We start from the raw sequence: 20,052 nt of genomic DNA on the forward strand, positions 1-20,052 counted from the left end.
AAATTGCTGAGTATTATTCCATTACGTATGCATACCACATCTTTTCCAGTTACCCTTTAGTGGGCACGTAGACTGTTTCTATATGTTAGTTATTTTTATAGTGAACATAAGGAAACATATATCTTTTCAAATTAGAGTTTTTATGTTCTTTGTATAGATAGCTTAATGTGGAATTACAGACTTATATAGTAAGTCTATTTTTAATTTACTGAAGATCTTCCATAGAGACTGTACCAGTTTACATTCCATTCCAATCAGAAGTATATAGGAATTCCTTTTTTTCTATATCAACTTGCAAGTAGGATAGAATCTTAGTTCTGAAATGCTAGAGAATGTATGTTTATTGATTTCTGGAGAGTAAGGATAAGAATGCAACTGCTAGTCTTCTAGGAGTTCAGTAGTAGAGCTTTGAGAATCTATGTATTCATAATTCAGTATTTCTATGCTCACAGACTCATACCCTTTATTTTGTCAGGTAGGAAAGAGGATATAGTAAATTACTCTGTTCTTTGTTGATAGATCACCTCAGTTAAATATAGCCAGACTTTTCTATTTAAAATTGCTACCTTTCTTATCTCTTTTTCCTCTTTTTTTTCTCAATAACATTTACTACCTTCAAACATACAATGTCATTGACTTACTATTTTTGTTCTTTATCACCCCTCCTTTTACTCCTTTACAGTGTTATATATCCCCAATACTTAGGAAGTACCTGTCATTTAATAAATATTCAGTAACTATTTGTTGATTAGATGAATGAATGAAGCACTAGAAGTAACTTGCAGATCTTTTGCCCATTGCTCCTGGTTTAAAATTAAAAGTAAGGAGATAATTATCTGTAAGTCACTGGTGCATCTTTTTAAAAATTTAAGTAGGATATAAGTAACTTTCACAGGAGCCTAATTATTTTCATCTGGAAACAATATAGAATAATGTAGTTTTGTGTATATTATTTCCTGCTAGAGATACTTTTTGTATTTTTTTTTAAGATTTATTTATGCATAGTGGGTAGGGATGGTGAGAAGATTCACCATAGTCAGAGAGGAGAGCAGAACAGGCAGATTGACCAAGTACACTGCTGAGGGGAGCAGTGAGCAAGGCAGAAGAGGTCTGTTGTGACATGTGGATCACCTCCGGGGTGGAGATCAAACTTGCACTGAAGTAGCTGCAGCCAGCTTCCCAGTATTGCACTTTAACCCACTTTGCCACCAGGGAGGGCCCTTAGTACATTTCTAATGGCAGTCTTTAGTTTTCTGGTTAAGCACTTCCTACACACTGGCTATAAATATATAATAATTTTTGGTGGTAGAACCAATAGGATTTTTCTGAGAAATTGGATGTGGGCTATTGAAAAAAAGAAAAATAAAGATCACAGGACTACTAAGGTTAAAACCAAAATTTAAATCCAGCCAGTCTGGTTCTACATTCATGCCATGCTTCTTAGATAGGAAAAACACAACAAAAAAGAAAAAGAGGATAGGGAGTAGACTTTGAAATAGGAGCAAAATCAGGGAAGTGTGATGTCCAGGAAATGAAGTTAAATACATGTCAAGAAAGAGGATATGTAAGTGTCAGGTGCTGATTGTAAGTCAAGTAAGATGAGTTCTGACAATTTACCGTTGCTTGTAAAGCAGATGGCACTTGTGGTCTTGGTAAGAGGAATTAGTTAATGGGCCAAAACCCATTAAATGTGAATTAACTATTATTGCATAAAAATTTACCCCAAAACTTAATTTAAAAAGTAGAAGAGTATCATATTTTCATTGGATCTGGAACCTGAAAATTGTTTATCTGCTTGCCTCTGGTCAAGATCTCCAAGAAGTTGCAGTTAATTTCTCTACTATATTTACATACTCTATGTCAGTACTTCTATTGCATTCCCTGATATTTTGTAGGAAAAAAATATATACAGTGGTGAATTCCCAGAGATGGAGATCTTTGAGGGCCATCTTAAAGACTTGCTATCACAAAATAGACTGGAGAGAGAATGTAAGGAGATGAATTAGAGACATTAAATACCAAAGAATCTTTTGAGGAGTTTTACCAAAAGGTGGAACAAAGAAATAGGAAATGTGTTCAGGTGTTTCTGCAAGTAAGTACAGTAGTGGAGCTTATTGGAATTCTCTGATTGCCTTTTTTTAAAACCAAGGTTCATTTGCGCTTGATGGCTAAGTTTGAGAAGAGAAAATAATATAGGAAGTAAGCACTCAGAAATGTGGAGAGAGAATGAATTTGAGAAAGTATGGTTGCTAAACAGCACTAAGGATCTATTTGGTGTAAGTGGTGATGAATTTAAAGTACACTCAGTCAGTTGTAGTTCCACTTGTAGATACAAGTATGTTTAGGCATAGAGTTGGGTTTAAAAAGATTGGGACTTATCCAGGCAAATATGAAGAAGCAAGGTTAGCATATATTACTTAATAGGATGTTTACAAAGGTGTGTGATAATGATGGATCATAGAATTTAAGAAGGGTAAGACTTGTGAGAAAATAGATAATAAAAAGGAGTAGGACTCATGGAATCTACTAAGCAGAGTCATAGGACTCTTGAACTTTTAGTACTAGAGGCAGTAAGCTAACAACACAGGATGAGGTATGAGTTATTGATTGATGCTTATATTACAGAGTAATTGCAGTCATTGGTAATGAAAAAGCCAAGGGAATGACTATATCAGGAGTTGCTGAAGAAAGGCTAGAAAGGCAAGAACACTTAAGAAAAGGAAAAGAATTTAGGAGGTCCAAGATTGGAAGTTTATCACCAAAGACCATGACTAGAGTAGTTTTGAAGAAAGTTACTTAAATTAAGAAATAAAGCCTTCAAGAAAATGATGAGTTCCAGGAAATTGTAGAGACAGCAAAAAATGAGTGAGATGATGAGTGGTACTGCTTAATCACATGAGATTTGAAGCTGATGTTAGAGATAATTTCAGAGAAAAGAGGTTCAAAGACGGTCTAAAAGCACCAGTAAAGATCAAAAAAGCTCCAGACCTATTACTAAGGATTGTAGAAGAGGCACTTGAGGGCTTCACTGGAGTAGCAGCCAGAAGAAAGAGCAACTTGTGCTTTTTGAAGAGCAGATTTTAATTTTGGCTTACCTTGGTGCTATAAAATAATACCTTTCATTGAGGAGAGTTTCATCTTTTCAGCTCTTCTCTGAAATATACTGAAGTTGAGTTTCTGATCTGCTTGGTTTCCTTTCTGATATATATAAAGAACATGTCAAACTTAAAGAAAAGTTGCAATTACATTATAAAATCTTTTTTCCTGAACCATGTAAGAGAAACCATTTTAGAATAATTTGCCAGCATGATGCACCATCATCCTTAAATACTTCAATATATATTTCCTCCAAATAAAAATATTCTCTTACAGAATCCCAGTAAACATCAAGAAATTAACATTGATACATTACTACCATCTTATTCTCAGACCTATTGGAGTTTTGCCAGTTGTTCCAATAAAGTCCTTTATAGCAAGACTCTTGTCATAAATAATTTTTATGTCTCCTTGGTAGTCTTCATTCTGGAACAACTCCTCAGTCTTTCCTTTGACACTTGACACCACTAAAAACTGTAATCTTGTAGATCTATAGGATACCCTTCAGCTTGTGTTGGTCTGTGATTTACTCATTATTAGATTCAGGCTGTATATAAATCATTGACAAAAATATCAGAAGTGAGGCTGTATTTGATTTATCATATCCTGTTATGTGTGGTTCATGATTTTCATTTGTCCCATTATTGATGGTATTAACTTGGATCATTTGATTAAATCTCTCAGGTTTCTTTGCTATAGTTATTCATTTGTTCATGTATTTATATCAGTAGAAATTATGGATTTGTGTATCCAAAAGATATAAATCCATTGCATTTGTAATTTATTTTATTTATCATTCATCCAGTGGTAGCCTCTTAATCCTGCTCTGTGTCTTTTTGATATACCTCCTCATTCTTTTAACACTCTGGTATGAAATGTTTGTCCAGAAAAGATTTTCTGTGCCCTAACTCTAGAGCTAGCTTTTTTTCCCAAAAGTTGTGCTTCCTTTTAGTGGAGAATATTAGAAACAAATATTTGGGTCTGCCGCTCTGTGGCCCTTTGTGTGAGTGGAACTAGTGAATATGTATATGTATGAATATGTATGAACAAATTTATTGTCACTTACATATACAGATTTAGACCTGTCTTCAAGTATATAGTGAAAATCATAAGTTTACATTAGTATTTCTATTTTTTTCCAGTACCATAGGATTTATTCTCTATTTATATCTCCTCTCCATATATATAGATACACACACACACACACACACGTTCTCTGACAGTAACAAACCTTACTCTTTATCCTTGATAGCTTGTCTTATTTGATGATGTCCTAATTTGTGCTAGTTTCTTGTCACTGTTCTCTCTTCCTCATGGAAGTTCTACTTGGGCTTGCACCTCATGTTAGAATACCTCCCTATGTAGAGAAACTCCTCACCCTATTTACACTTACTAAAACTTGTGACAGGAATTCCTTCTGTAGGAAATGTCTCCACAATTTTCTGGGTTCTATTAGTGTAGCTACTGTATGCCTGTATCCACCCTCAGCCTGATAAAAGAACTTGTTCGTATTTCTTCTGGGAACCCTTACCTAGGTTTCCCCCTTTTCAGGGACACCACCTTTACCTGATTTGTGTTCCAACCCCAGACTGAGGTACCTTCCTATGCACTTGCTCTCACCTTGGCTTCTCAGCACCTCACGCTAATTGCCCCTTCCAACTAGACTGCCTTCCTCACCATGCTGAGGTTCTACCACTTCACGTCACACCATATTGCCCTCCTCACCCTGTGGGATCCCTTATTCTTATTGGACTCTAGTATTCTACTTTGGGTTTCATATCCTGCGTAGATGCCTATTTTGCTTTGTAGATTAAATATCTTCAATTTCATCAACTGTTTCTGATATCATGTTATTTATTTGGTATAAATTAATAAGACATCACATAGACTGTTGGAATGATCTGACTCCAAGAGCCAGGAGATGAACCAAACTTTGCAGATTAAGGACATGGACTTCCATAAGATTGCTCTCATTTCTGACTGGCTAGCTATAAATTTGGGATTCCTATTGCAGCCTCAGATTCAGTAATCCACTAGAATAATTCACAAAATTCAAGAAAGCACTCTACTTATTAGTATAGTTTTATTATAACAAAAGAATGCAAAATAGAATTGGCCAAAAGACAACCTATGTAGGGCAGGGTCTGGGAGGGTCCCACATATGTGAAGTTTTCTCATGGAGTCAGTATGTATCAACATGTAAAATATTGTCTACCATAGGAGCTTACCCAAGGCTTATTGTCTGTAGCTTTTATTGGTGTTTCATTATATTGGTGCAGTTGGTCATTGCCCACATGGCTCAAGTTCCAGCCTCCTTTTCCTCACTAGCAGTTGGACTTACATTATGTGGCTCAACACTCTGCTCATGTGATTGGTCTTACTGACTTTGCCATCCTACATCTTTTTTTTTTTTTTAAAGATTTATTTATTTATGCATACAGAACTGGAGTTCAGGCCAGATATGCAGGGGTGGTGAGACGATTCACCAGAGACAGAGTGGGGAGCAGAATAGGCAGATGGACAAAGTACACTGCTGAGGAGAGCAGCGGGCAGGTCAGGAGAGGTCTGCCATGCCATGTGGGTCACTTCCGGGGTTGGGGATTGAACTCATGCTGAAGTGGCTTTAGCTTCTCAGTGCTATGCTTTAACCCGCTGTGCCACCAGGGAGGGCCCGCCATCCTACATCTTTAATCATATCCTTAAACTTTCTTGGGGCCCATCTTGAGACACTTCATTATTATAAATCATCAGTACCCATGATGGATAGCAGAGATTCTCTAGTCACTGGGATACTGTAAACATCTAGAGCCCACTTCTCTAGAATACACTACAAAAACTAGCCAGATTCTTTATTCTAATAGCTTAGAAACTACCTTCATCCTAGCAATCAAGACAGAGTCTAACCAATTTATTTATTATGCATCTATGGAATACTAAGCTTCATTCTTCTGTGGAGCAACTGTTTACTCTTAAAATACCTACTACTTTGAGATTTTTCTTATATATATTCTCAGGTTAAGAAATTATATGAAAAATGGTTATATCATTGAACTATGAAATGATAATAATATTAGTATAATGTCAACCACAATGTTAGGTAAAAATATTAATTAACTTGTATTTTATTTTGCCTTCTACCTGTTAATGATATATTTTCTCTGTTTTAGGTATGACTTTAGCATTTCCAGCTTCAGTTCATGATTCTCTGATTTGCAGTAAAACATTTCAAATTTTGTATAAAAATGAGGAGATTGTTTTAAATGATGTTATGATCTTCAAAGTTAAAATGTTGTTGGATGAAAGAAAGGTAAACAACTCTTCATATACATTTAAGTAAATATTTTTTATAAAGCCTCAGGGCATATTTCTAACTTTCTATATATATTCAGAAATTTGTCATTTTATAATTTCTCTTCAGATTGAAGAAACCCTTGAGGAAATGAGTTTTCTGTTATCCTTGGATTTACACTTTACAGATGGTGATTATTCGTAAGTAGGCTAATTAAAGAATTAAAAATCTTAGTGTTAGAATCCCCACTTTTCTTTCTTACAATCCAACATGTGCCCTTCTTGTTTATTTTAAATTATGTACATCTTCTAGTCACATTGCATTAGGATGGTTAGCCTATACTTTTGTACTGTTGCTGAGCTCCAGGTAGCAAAAGCAGACAAGTTGAAGAAATAGGTCATGATTTTCTCAGCTTTGTAAACTGCATTGTTGATATAATACCATTGCCACACGGCATTTAAATATAGCAGAGTTATTCTTCAGTATACCACTAGGTAATCTTAAATAGTAGCAAATCTTTTGTTGATATTCAATTAGTTATTAAGACTGATGACATTTACATTTGGCAGTTATTTCTAGTTCATTAACTCCAGAACACTCCAGCAACACATACATTAAAATTGGAACAATTATGGAGAAGATTAGCCTGGTCCCTGCTCAAGGATGACAAGCAAATTTGTAAAGTGTTCCATAATTTTCTGAAAACAGATATTGGAGAAAATACATACAGAGTAAAACAATCCCACTCTCACCAGTAGTCAGGTCAATGAGAGAAAATGAATGAGGGCACATTTGTTCTAAACAAAGAAGGGTAAAAAATTTAAAATTAAAGTAGAGATAAATGAAATAGAAGTCTCAAAGACAGCCCAAAAGATCAATGAAACCAAAAGTCAGTTCTTTGAAAAAAAAATAGACAAACCCCTAGCTAGGCTCACAAAAAAGAGGGCAAAAACTCAAATATGATCATTACTGTTAAGAGGAGAAATTACAACAGACATAGCAGAAATCAAGAGAATAATAAAAGGTTACTGTGAATGTTTATATGTAAACAAATTCATTAATCTAGATGAGATGGACAAATTCTTAGAATTAAACAATCACTCAAAACTGCATAAGAAAGAAATAGAAAACTTGAACAAACCAATTACAAATAGGGAAATTGAATTAGCAATCAAAACTCTTCCCTGAAACCAAGATCCCAGGACCAGATGGTTTTAGGTTTTTTCAACTTTCAAAGATGAACTAACACAACTGCTCAAACTCTTTGAAAAGATTGAGAAAGAAGGAGTACTTCCAAATACATTTTATGATGCCAATATCTTAGTAATACTGAAAGCAAACAAAAGAGCACAAAATAAAAAACCAAAAAACTACAGGCTAGTATCACTCATGAACATATGGACACTAAAATCCTCAGTAAAATTTTGACAAACCAAACCCCATAGTTTATCAAAAGGATTATACACCAAGACCACATGGGATTTATTCCAGAGACACAAAGATGGCTCAGTATTAAATCAGTCAATATAATTTGCCATATCAACAAAACAATAAAACTATATGATCATACCAAAAAACATAGAGAAAACATTTGATTAAGTTCAGCATCCATTTGTGATGAAAACCCTTCTAAAAATTAGGGATAATGTAATATCATAATAGTAAAAGCCATATATGACAATCCCATAGTTAGCATCATTCTTAAGGGAGAAAAACTGAAAAAGCATTTCCAACAAGATCTGGTGAAGACAAGAACAACCCCTCTATTCAGCACAGTAGTAGAAGTCCTAACTGGAGCAGTTAAGCAGGAGAAAGCCAGAAAAGGAGTCCAAATAGGGAAAGAACCAAAAAAAAATCCATGGAAAAATTAAAACAGTAAGCCAGTTCAATAATGTAGCAGGTTACAAAATCAATACATAAAAATCAGTTTCCTTCCAATCTGAAACAGTTAACCTGTAGAAGAAATTAAGAAAACCACCCATATATGATTGTACCCCCCAAAATTAAATACCTGGGTATAAACCTAATAAGAGGTGAAGGTCCTATACAAGGAAAATTATAAAGCATTATTAGAAGAAATAGAGGAAGACACAAAGAGATGGAAAGATAGTTCCTGCTCTTGGATTGGAAGAATCAACGTCCTGCCAAAATGACCATCCTGCCAAAGCAATGTACAGATTCAATGCAATTCCAATAATTAAGAAAATTTCAATTGCATTCTGCAAAGAAATAGAACATTTATTGATGAAATCAGAGAAGACCCCAAATAGCCAGACTTTAAGCTATACTACAAAGCTGTAATAAAAAGCAATGAGGTACTGAAATAAAGATACACACAGACTAATGGGGAAGAATTGGAAACCCAGAAATGGAAACACACTGATGTGGTCAAATCTATGACAGAGGAGCAAAGACGATACATTAGAATAAGGAAAGTTTCAACAAATGGTGCTGGGAAAATTGGACTGCCAGATGCAAAAGAATTTGAAACTAGATAATATCTCATGCCATGCACAGAAATCAAAATGAATAAAGAACTTGAATGAAATGCTAATATATACAGAAGACATTATATAGGCAGAAAACTCCAACTCCATGACATAAACTTCAGAAATACCTTTTGGACAGAAGCAAGGAAAACAGATATAAACAACTGAGACTATGTCAAATGGAAAACTTCTGTACAGCAAAAGTGAAGAGACACCCCACTGAAGGGGAGAAAATATTTTCACATCATTCTTCTAATGAGAGGCAAATGTCAGTGATTTACAAAAAGCTTACACACAACTCAACAAAAACAACCCAATAAAAAAAGAGGCAGAAAAGCTAAATAGAAACTTCTCCAAAGAAGAAATACAAATGGCCAACAGATAAATGAAAAAATGTTCAACATCACTTATTATCAGTAAAAGGCAAATGAAAACCATGAGATACCACCTCATACCAGTGAGACGACCCATATTAAACAAAAATAAGTGTTGAAGATGTAGAGAAAAAGGAATCCTCTTAATACTCCTGGCAGGAATGTAAACTAATCCAGCCATTGTGAAAAGCTATGTGTATGTTCCTCAGAACACTAGAAATGGTTCTGCCTATAACTCAACTACTCCAAGCTTGGGAATCTACCCAAAGAACATAAAAGCACTACTTCAGAAGGTAACATGTACTTCTATATTTATTACAGCACTATTTATAATAGGCAAGATTTATAAACAAACCTAAATTCCCCAAAGGAGATAAATAGATCAAAAAGACGTAGTATATATACACAATAGAATACTACTCAATAATCAAAAAGATAAACTTGTTCCATTCACAGCAACATGGATAGAAGTAGGAGAATTGATGTTCAGGGGGATAAAGCTAAATATAAGGTGTTTTCATTTTTATGTGGAATATAGGGGGGAAAAAACAAAGTGTTGAAGACAAACCTTGAAAGCTAACCATAGATATGAGGCATCCATGACAATATGAGAGCACAAGAAAAATTGTGATAGACTATGGGTGGTGGGAGAACTATAGTCAGAACACCTGAAGAGAGAAATCTTATTGTCCAAAATAATATCTAGAGTACTTAGGAATTTTTATGACTGGAACTTGTGTATATACTGGACATACAGTTGTATTTTTATAAATCATTTGTGTGATTTAACACAATAATGAAGGATCCATTTCACTATTTTATTTTTATAGTTTTACTTTTTTCATTTCAAATGTTCTTGTAGAAATACTCTTGGAAATTGTCTATAAGTTCTGACTACATGCATGATAAATGACTTAAGCAGCCACATTACTGTGTCTGAGATATCTTTTACCATCAGGGATTTAAAAAAAATTTGTAGATACTGCTCTCCTTTAATAACTTGTATTACAAAGAATTCTTTAAAGGATTCTTTCCTAACCAACTCAAAATTCTATAAGTGGGGTAAGCTGGAATAAGTGGAATTCTCTTAAGTGGAGAAAGTGGTTCTTAGCTGTAGGCAGTTATAATATATGTATGAATTAAAAATATATATGCATAGGTATTTTGATATTTTCACGGCATTGTTTCCAGTTTTTTATATGTGTAAATCTAATGACAGACTAAATATAGTAAAATGTAAACCAGTAACTTTTCTATGTAACATTTAATAACAAAATTACATACAGTAAAAATTATATCTTTGCTATTTATAATAGTAATTGACCTGTTTGAACTCTAGCCTTTTAGTAAAAGAAATTATTCCCTCTGGAGTAAAATTTAATATAAGATGAAAGTAACTTATGAAGTATTAAAAAGAACTTAATTATAGAGATATTAGTGAAAAAACTGTTAATAGAATGGACTGATAGAAACCTATAGGAGGAATATGTTTATTTTCTTAAGTTTTCATATATCTATCCAATGCCAACATGATGCTTTATAAAAAATTATTCTCATTCTAAATTTTGAAAAAATAGTTTATAACTAACTGGTAATTTAAACTATAAAATCTTGGTCTTTACTAATTATTCCATACTTATATGCAAATGTGTTGCTTTTTATAGGGCAGATGATCTGAACTCTTTGCAACTAATAAGTAGCCGAACATTGAAGCTGCACTTTAACCTCCATAGAGGTCTTCATCATCATGTTAATGTTATGTTTGATTATTTCCACCTTTCTGTTGTGTCTGTTACAGTCCATGCATCTTTGGTTGCACTACATCAGCCACTGATAAGGTAATTTTAACCATTACCCTAATCCTATGAATGCATTATCTTTTACTTTTAGATTGAAAATTATACTCTGCTAAAGATTACTAATGTATTAAGGATTTTTTCAAATTCATAATTAGTTATAAATGCTTTTATGCTAAATTAAAATAATAACATTTAGAGCACGAGAACGTTAAGATTGATGACTTTTTTTATTACAGAATTATGGGATAATCTTTGTCAAATAAACTGACCAAGGAAAATAATGCAATCAGCATTATTTAGCCTGTAAGCTATTTTACAGTGTTTTATTATAATTATTCATTCTCTGGAAAAAAATTTTATTTTTTTATTTAGTTTTTTTTATTTACCTGTTCTCTGGATGGGCTATTGTATTTTATTAAGTCTGCACTCTTCAGCAAATCTTGTTTTCTAAGCACTTAACCAATTGTATGGATCTTTACTAAGTCTTTTAAATATATATAATGTAGACCATTTTAACTTAAAGTTATGTATTATTCTGGGTCATAAATTAATGCATTTGGAATAATTAATTTTCTTGCCCATTTCCACAGGGATGGATTGTCTTACTGAGTAAGAATATATTCAGGCTCTTCAGCTTTTATAGTAAAACATCCTTGTGGTATGGGCAACAAATGAATTCTTTTAAAATCAGTAACTTCACATTGATTTGATTTCTGAACTTCCACTTGACAATCTCTGACATTACTGTGACTCAAAAACTAATAAATAGGGCCAATGCTTAAAGGTTATAATGTTAAACTTGTTTAATCAGAAAACTAAATAGGTAATTTTGTGAGTTATGCTCAGAATTTGTAGAACACCAATAAAATTTAAAATAAATATGCTCACAAATAAGAGTTTTTGGTGAATATCTTTAGTTTGAAATGTTTTTAATTAAGAACTATAACCGAGACTCTCTTCCATAGTTTTATTCTATGATCTCTGTTTCTTCTAATGACTTTCTTTACCTCTCTTATTCTGTAGTAAGATCTGTAACTAGTTTTTCCATCTTTGTCTTACCTCTTAGGGCTTTAAGAACTTAGAAAGTAGCTACTATAACTTTTGTAAAGTACAATATGTATTTTTATTATAAAGTTAAAAATATTTTAAATGTTAATCTGAGTAAATATGTACGTAATGACATTTGTAACTGAAACTTCTTCAGGGTTTTTTAAATGTATTTTTCAATTAAGTAGTATACAATATTACTTTCATATGAGTTATATGTGAAGTTATGCTAAAAGTTTACAAAATATGCATATGTAATTTTCTGAATCATTTAATTTTGTAAGTTCAACAAGAATCACTAATTAGCTATTTCAACTACTTATTTTTCTTTGTAAAACTGGCTTAGTTTCTCCTCATGCTAGCAATTCATAGAAGTTAGGTCAGGTTATTAATGTTGCTTTCTAGGGCCCTGATTAAATGGAATAGTGACATTTACATCAGTAATCTTAGTGAGTTAAATGTGTGCTTCCTCTTGTAATGCAGCAGTTTTTGCCACAGACTAGTAGGTGAAAGAGGCAGCTCATCTCCTAGAGACCGTTTACTGGAAGAAGACATTTTTGGCTCAGGATCAGAAGCCAAGAGGATTAACTGTTGGCTCTGGTTAGTGACTGGAAAAGAAAATGAGTGCCTTCAACAGCTGAGGTTGCTATTCTTTACCTAGCTGCCATGGGCTGTAATATCCCCCTTTCTGCTAAACTTTGCCCTGAAAGAAGCAGCATCTTTCCCTGAATTTCTTTGCTCACAAATGAAAGAGAAAGCAAGGAACAGAGAAGGGAAAGCCTGTTGCTGGTGGAATGCTGGTAGAGGGCTCTTGTTAAGGGTAACATTTTTCACTATACACCCACAAGTTTTTCCTGAAGTTTTTTTAATAGATGTATATTTATCCTCTAAACACAATGAAGAGATATTTGCAGTTATAATATCTTTTTTTTTTTTAATTAGAGAAAGACCTGGAATTTATTTCCAGCTACAGATCTTTTTTTTTTTATATAATATCTTTTTTTAATACTGCTTTTACTTAAAGCACTTTCTATACTCAATCCAAGAAGGGGCATTAAGTCAATTATTTGGGATAACAGAGATTAGGGGTTCTTTCCTTGCTTTTGTTATATATATCTATTTTTTAAATTTGAATTTTTTTAAGTACAACTTATATACTCAATTCTGAAGAACACCTTATAGTAATGGAACTCCCTTCTTTGCTGGGATATAGATAGTTTATTTTTGCAAAGCAAATTGATTTTGAAAATGAACACTGCTCTCTGCTTATGACAAAATTGATTTGCTTTCCTGTCTTTTTTATCAAATTGCCATAGTCCAGATGCTTTGGTCTACTATAATTAGCCAGTACTTTATCACAAATAAATAAAGTTATCTCAAGCATCTAGTCTTTTTTTATATGTGCTCATGCTTTTTTATAATAATTCACTTTATATATAATTTTTAGACATTCAAATAGAATGAAGAATGTGCTTCCTATTTGATGGAGTTTATAGAGTACTAATGTAATATTAATACAAACAGGAGTCGTTTATGTGATTGAGATGGGGCCTTGAAGCACTTATAAAGACTATCTTAATAATAATAGAGTTCATAACCTTTTAGTGGGAAAATAGAAAATACCTTGTTTTTGAAAAATAGAGGCAACAGATAGATTTAGTTTTTTTGTCTATGTTTAAGTGGGAGTTCTTTATTTCTATAAAAAATCCATATTTGATTTTTAATTTTACATATTTGGTAACCAGTTTTGACCAATCATTATTTTCAAATTAAAACTTTACCTTCATTTGTCACTTAGCTATTCTGGATTCCCACCCTTTTTTATCTTTAGAGTTATTTGAGACTCCCATAGAAAAGTTATCTCAAGCATCTAGTCTTTTTTTATATGTGCTCATGCTTTTTTATAATAATTCAAATTTCTAAAGGAGAAATTATAAAACTAAAAATACTTTAGAAACATAATCTTGCAAAATCCTTGTTCTTTATTCTATTCCTACAAATATTTAACTCAATATTTAAAAAGACTATTATGTCAGTAATAATGTAATGCTTACTCCTCCAGCTTTCCTCGCCCTGTGAAGACTACTTGGTTAAATAGAAATGCACCGGCACAAAACAAAGATTCTGCGATTCCTACGCTTGAAAGTGTGGTCTTTGGCATTAACTACACAAAACAGTTATCACCAGATGTAAGAACTGAATTTGTCTATAAATTCTCTTCTCTTATTTCAAATGAAATATTTTAGTTGTTTTATTCATGACTGTGTTATTTTATTATTTGAACTCAACAGCATACATGACTTTAACAAATTGGTTGGTTGAGGTAGTTTATTATGAAAAATAATCTGATACTTTAAGATTTTTCCAGAGTTAATGTAAAAATCCTCTGACAGCCTTTTTTACCTTGTTCTATAATCTTTGCTTCCTTAATGTCTGTAAAGAACAATTCCTAGAGTTGTTACCCAACTTGAAGTAATATAATATACCCATTAGTGACCTAAAAAGATTGGATCTTAACCTATAAAAACAGAGTGTCTCTGTCAATTCCAATGCAATTTGAATCTCATATTTTCAAATATATAATTTGATCTACTTGTTTTAAAAGTCCACAGTAACTGAAATTACTAGAATTGTATTCATGTGTTTAAATTACTATGTTAACAAAAACAGCTCCCTAAAATATTATGAATTTCTTACCTTTAAACTAATTGTAACAAACACTTAATGGGGGTTTTTTCCCCCCCTTATTATCCTAAGTTTCAAGTGTAAAATTTTGGGTACTAACACTCTGCTTTCCAAATCTACTCTTTAGGGTTGCAGCTTCATCATTGCAGACTCCTTCCTACATCATGCCTATCATTTTCATTATACACTTTGTGCCTCTTTGCTGCTAGCCTTCAAAGGATTACACAGCTACTTCATTACGGTAACAGAAGAGATCCCTTCCTGTCAGAAATTAGAACTGGGTATGTTAAAAGTAGCCAGACCTTTTCTGTAGTTCAAGTCATTCTATTCATTCTCATATTGCTATTTATCAGCTTTGCCATAGTATCTCTATACTAAAGCTGCAGATTTTATGTGCTTTACTTTTACTTCTCTCTCAATTCTATCTTTAAAACCTTTGGTAATTCTTTTCTATAATTTAAATTTTATGCTATTAAGAAATAACTTTTGATGCTAAGTTTGAAATGGTCTTTTGGTAGATTTTTAGAAAGAATATGTCTAAAAAAGTTGTTAAAAAGCAAATATACTACTTCTCTTAAAAGATAAGAGAAAGCATGCTAGAAAGCAAATGGAATTATCTGCAGACTATTGGAAGGATAAATTAAAGCCATACTTCCAAATACTAGTTAAAATACATTGAAAGTTCTTTTTACATATTTGTCTTTAGTAATCTCTCATTTTTTATTTCACTTCATATTGTTAACATTAATCAGTATTAACATTTTAAAAATTATTTCAATCAGTAATTTAATCTTTAGTTTTGTAACAGTAGTATTTGCATACATATTGAGTACAATAAAAAAGGTCATATTTCCTTGATTTGTATACCATTTTCAGTTTGCCAAAAATGCTTTGGAATTTATCATTTCACAGAAGATATACTACTGGCATTAGCAAAAACAAATTTTTACTCAGACCCTATCATTTTTATAAACTTTTATTTTCAAATATCAGCTAATTTTGTGTACTTAGTAGCTCTTCAAAATAAATTATTTTCACCATTATATGAATGGATAAATTAGGAGCTTTTATATTCTACTTAATGTTTTTATTTGTTCCTTCAAACTAAGTAGTCTATTTTTATAATTGCTTGCTTAGTAATACAATGATTTGTAAAGAAGTGTAATGATTTTTACCTTAATTAACTTCAACTGTGAGAAAATGCTGGCTATTGTCCCACTGCCTATCAACTACTCCAGTGGATTTAATTTCATTTTCAACCAGTTCAGTTATACTTTCTTGACTAAGTGCACTTATCATTAAATTAAATGCTTAGAATGCTTGATTCAAGAACCCTAATGTACCCAAGCAATATGACAATGCATTTTTTTTTTTGCTCAGATATTCTTACATAAAACAAAATGGTAGTGTGAAATCTTTTGACTAATCTTTTCTGAAATATTCTGTTTCTTTACTGTTTTATGTACTTAAAATCCTTGTAATTCCTTAAGAAAATTCTATAAGGAGCTACTGCTATAGATGTATTTTAAGTGATTTTCTTTAAATGAAAGCATTATTGGTGGAATAGAGCTAGTTTAGGATATTGCTTACACGCAATTGATGAAAAAATATGTTGTGTATATTTTTTTAATATGGGTCTTTGGAACTTGGAACACTTTTTCTTAGAAGAATCATATTATAAATGTTGATAAACTTAGGTCTAGTGGCCACACCACAGTATTAAGGAAGACCAATATCATATCCCTGAAAAGTAATAGTATAAAAAGTAATGGTATGAAAGTTAGAGGTCATGTGCCATGAAGAAAATGTGTTAATAGTTTCAATATCAAATGCCACTTAGAATTCAGGGAGGCATTCTCTTGTCAGAATGCTTAAATGTTCATGTTTGGAACATTTCTACACTTACTAGCTTTGGGACAATAAATGCACAATAGTATATATTCGAAAGTTAGGGAGATAGAAAGAAACCAGATATGCTGGTACATGACTCAAAAAGGAAAGTTGAGGACATCTGAAAGGCAAGTGTAAAGGAGCTCACAAAGAAGAACTTCTTTTTGTCTGTACCTGAATTTTGTTTTCATTGGTGTAGAGGAGATGAATTGGGAAATGTTACTGTGGGGTAAGCCTCCTGAGGCTAATGTACATTTTAGTCTTCAAGGGGTAGTTTTTGGGACTTTTGGTGCTGCTGCTTTTGTTGCCAAGCAGCTTCTTCAGGTTCTTTAGCACTGGGATGGATAGGGGAACTCAACCAGAGAGGTAGGGCTTCTTGTGATTTTAATGGAGAGGGTCAAATATAAGAGGGATGTATAAATGACTGTATAAGAAAGATGTCCATTTGCAAGTAATTTTCAAAGAGATTTAATGTGTAGTATTTACAAGTGAAGGAAAAAAATGGACCATCTTTTAACATTAGAAAAATTTTTTCTAAAAGGATAAAATTTATACTGATGAAATATATAATTACTACTAAAGAAAAGACTTTTCTAATATAAAAGTTTATTTCAACTAGTTTAGACTTAGTGTTAGCACATTGTCAATAATTTTTTACTTAGCGTGTGAACTCATCTATTTTTAAGATTTTCACTTTTTCTCAAGATGCCTTTTATGTCTTACGTATTACTTTAGGCTTCTAAATATAATGTAGAAAAATACAGTAATAAAAAGAACACTTATGTTTAGTTGCTAAATGAATGTTAACTTTACTTCAAATTGTTTTGCTTAAAATATTCTATCAGAAAATAAAATTCTAAAACAAACCCCATACTTTACATAAATAAATAATAGAAATAGAATTCATATCTTAGAGTATTTACTCAAAATGTTTGTTGAATGAGTCGATGAGTGAATGAATGAAATATCACTATACAGTCTTTATTGTTTCTTTTGAAGTATATGAGCATCAACACACAACTTACAGCTATTTCCTATGGATTTTTAAAGTCAAAACACATTTTCAGTAAATATTTTTGGGTAATGCATTGGTTTACTCCTAAACTCTTCCTTACTATTTATGTTTTCTATTGTGAATTTTAGTGTACTCTAGAATGTATCTTCTAAAAGAACATGTAAAAATACTATTAACTATTCAAAATGGAACTACTTATTTCACATTCTAAAATGTTAATGTTGCTCTGTTTTTATACACAATTAAATTTTGGGCACTATATAAAACTTCCATGAAACTTTGTCAATTAAACATCACTGTATTCACCAATTTTAATAAATGGTTATAATAAAATAGTTCTTGATTATAGGTTATTTATTTTTTTCCATTTAGCACTTTTATATATAGTTTTTAAATAAGTATATATTTTAAAGTCTTAGGCTTAAACATGCTTTAACCTCTGTTAAAATAATGCCTTGAATTCCTTTCTGCTTTTGACTTTTTCTTTTCTCCTAGATAAATGATGTACATTTTTTAAAAATGACAAATGATTAAATATGTTTTGGTGTAAGAAGCTGTTACTGAAAATGGGTGCCACGGGTTCTAAAATAGAGACTGGCAAATGACATAAGCATTATAGGTTCTAGTATCCTACACTTGTAAAATGCAGGCTTATCTAGCTGAGCTCTGAGATTCCTGCCACCTCTAAAATTCTGAATCTAAAAGATTAAAACATAAAAATATTGTACTGTGAAACATTGAATGTGTCACATTTAAATTAAAAAGAGCAAAGTACTGTAAACTTTAATGTACATCATTTGTAATTCTAATAAGCTAACTAACAAAAATTGCTTTAGTGTTCTAACTGCACTGTCAAATCAATACTAAATCTATTATTAACAAGTTGGAAAATTCTAGTAAATTTTGTGATAAAAGGACTATAGTAACTAGTGCTATGTGCAATCCTTATAACTAGCCAAGGCCAACATGCAGGTCCTTTATGAGCGTCTTCTCAGAAGAAAACAGCCAAGAACCCAGAAAGACACCAGTCTAGGTATGTTTACAAATAGGCTAAGTAATTTATCCCTTTTAATTAATATGAAATTTTGCTTTAAATTAGTTAAATACCATAAAAATGTGTTTATTAATATAACATTTCCTACCACTCTTATTTAAGAACTTTTAGAATGAATTTGGTTTGTAGACAAACTTTAAAAAATTTCTCAACTAATTTGATAGGTTGAAATTTTCATTTAAAAAGGAAATGGTAAATGCAAAAATTTCTTTGACTTTTTCCATTTTGTTTCTACAGTTCCTACAAAGAACCTTTTTTGGAAACCATATTTAATGCTAGAATTTGTTGATTTAATAATATTGCTTTAAATTTATTACAAATAAGTTTATCTTTAGATAGGGCTAGTGATAATGAAATGTGGTTTAAAAACTAAGGCTAATTTTATGCATAACAAATAAAGAGAAGCATCTTCAATATACAATTTTAACTTTGAAGTCAGTTAATACCTACTTTTTATTGTTTTTTTTTTAAATCAGTAGTATCAAATCACCATTTTCCAGATATGTTACATATTTTAAAGAAAATGTTTTCTACTCATTTATTTTTATATCCTTGGGTGGACATGAATGCCCTCATTATTTTATTGATTTATTTTCCTATATATTATAGGCTTTTGTTCTAGATTAGCAATGGTGCTTCATTTACTTTCTCTTCCATGAAGAAACCATACCTTTTTGAAAGTTTAGAAAAGCTAGAGATATTAAAAAAAAGTGACATTAACACTGTTTGTTCCTAGTTTTCAAAAATATGAATGAAGAGAAATTAAGGAGCCAAAATCTCTCACTATTTCTGAGATGCAAACTAGCTTAGAAATACTTGATTTAGGTGATTTTTCATTAAAACTCTTAAGGGAAAAAATGGTATTTTTTAACCAGGAAGCTAAAAAGAAAGACTGAAGACAAATTTTGACCTTTTATGACATGTTTTAGTGTTCTTTTTAGAGACAGAAATGCAATTATCATTTAAACTGTTTTTGACAACCTATCAATTTATGTGTGAACATTCTAAATCATATTATTAGTAGGAAAAATCAAGTAAAAAACAACATTTTATATAAGATAATGATCAAATTTATGTATTTCAAATTTATGTATTTCTGGGTATGGCATTTTAAAAACAAAAACTAATTAAAATATAACTTTAAATGTAACTAAAAATCCTAAATGATTTGAAATCATTTCAACTCAAAAATGTTAAGTTTTGTTTTTAAACATTCTTTTAAGGCATTTTTTGCATTGAAGTAGTTCTCACTAACCTTAATATTTATGTCCCAGTTCACATATGTGTGTTTTTATTATATAAAGGCTGGAAAAA

General features: G+C 31.7%; 1 protein-coding gene across 5 annotated transcripts in view; it reads left to right on the plus strand.

The window, feature by feature from the left end:
• The window catches only part of FAM135A (family with sequence similarity 135, member A), a 79,262-nt gene that overhangs the window by 17,045 nt on the left and 42,165 nt on the right, over nt 1-20,052 (plus strand). For 3 of the 5 annotated variants that reach the window (XM_012724224.1, XM_012724236.1, XM_012724230.1), the window contains exons 4-9: nt 6,264-6,403; nt 6,515-6,585; nt 10,913-11,086; nt 14,157-14,283; nt 14,907-15,060; nt 18,640-18,717. In XM_012724224.1, the coding sequence (XP_012579678.1) occupies nt 6,264-6,403; nt 6,515-6,585; nt 10,913-11,086; nt 14,157-14,283; nt 14,907-15,060; nt 18,640-18,717 (744 nt within the window). The remainder of the gene's footprint in view (nt 1-6,263; nt 6,404-6,514; nt 6,586-10,912; nt 11,087-14,156; nt 14,284-14,906; nt 15,061-18,639; nt 18,718-20,052) is intronic. The other 2 variants (XM_004673606.1, XM_012724239.1) reach the window with 1 other exon arrangement.

This window comes from Condylura cristata, unplaced genomic scaffold, assembly GCF_000260355.1.
Source record: "Condylura cristata isolate star-nosed mole 26May11 unplaced genomic scaffold, ConCri1.0 scaffold00001, whole genome shotgun sequence".
Lineage (NCBI taxonomy): Eukaryota > Metazoa > Chordata > Mammalia > Eulipotyphla > Talpidae > Condylura > Condylura cristata.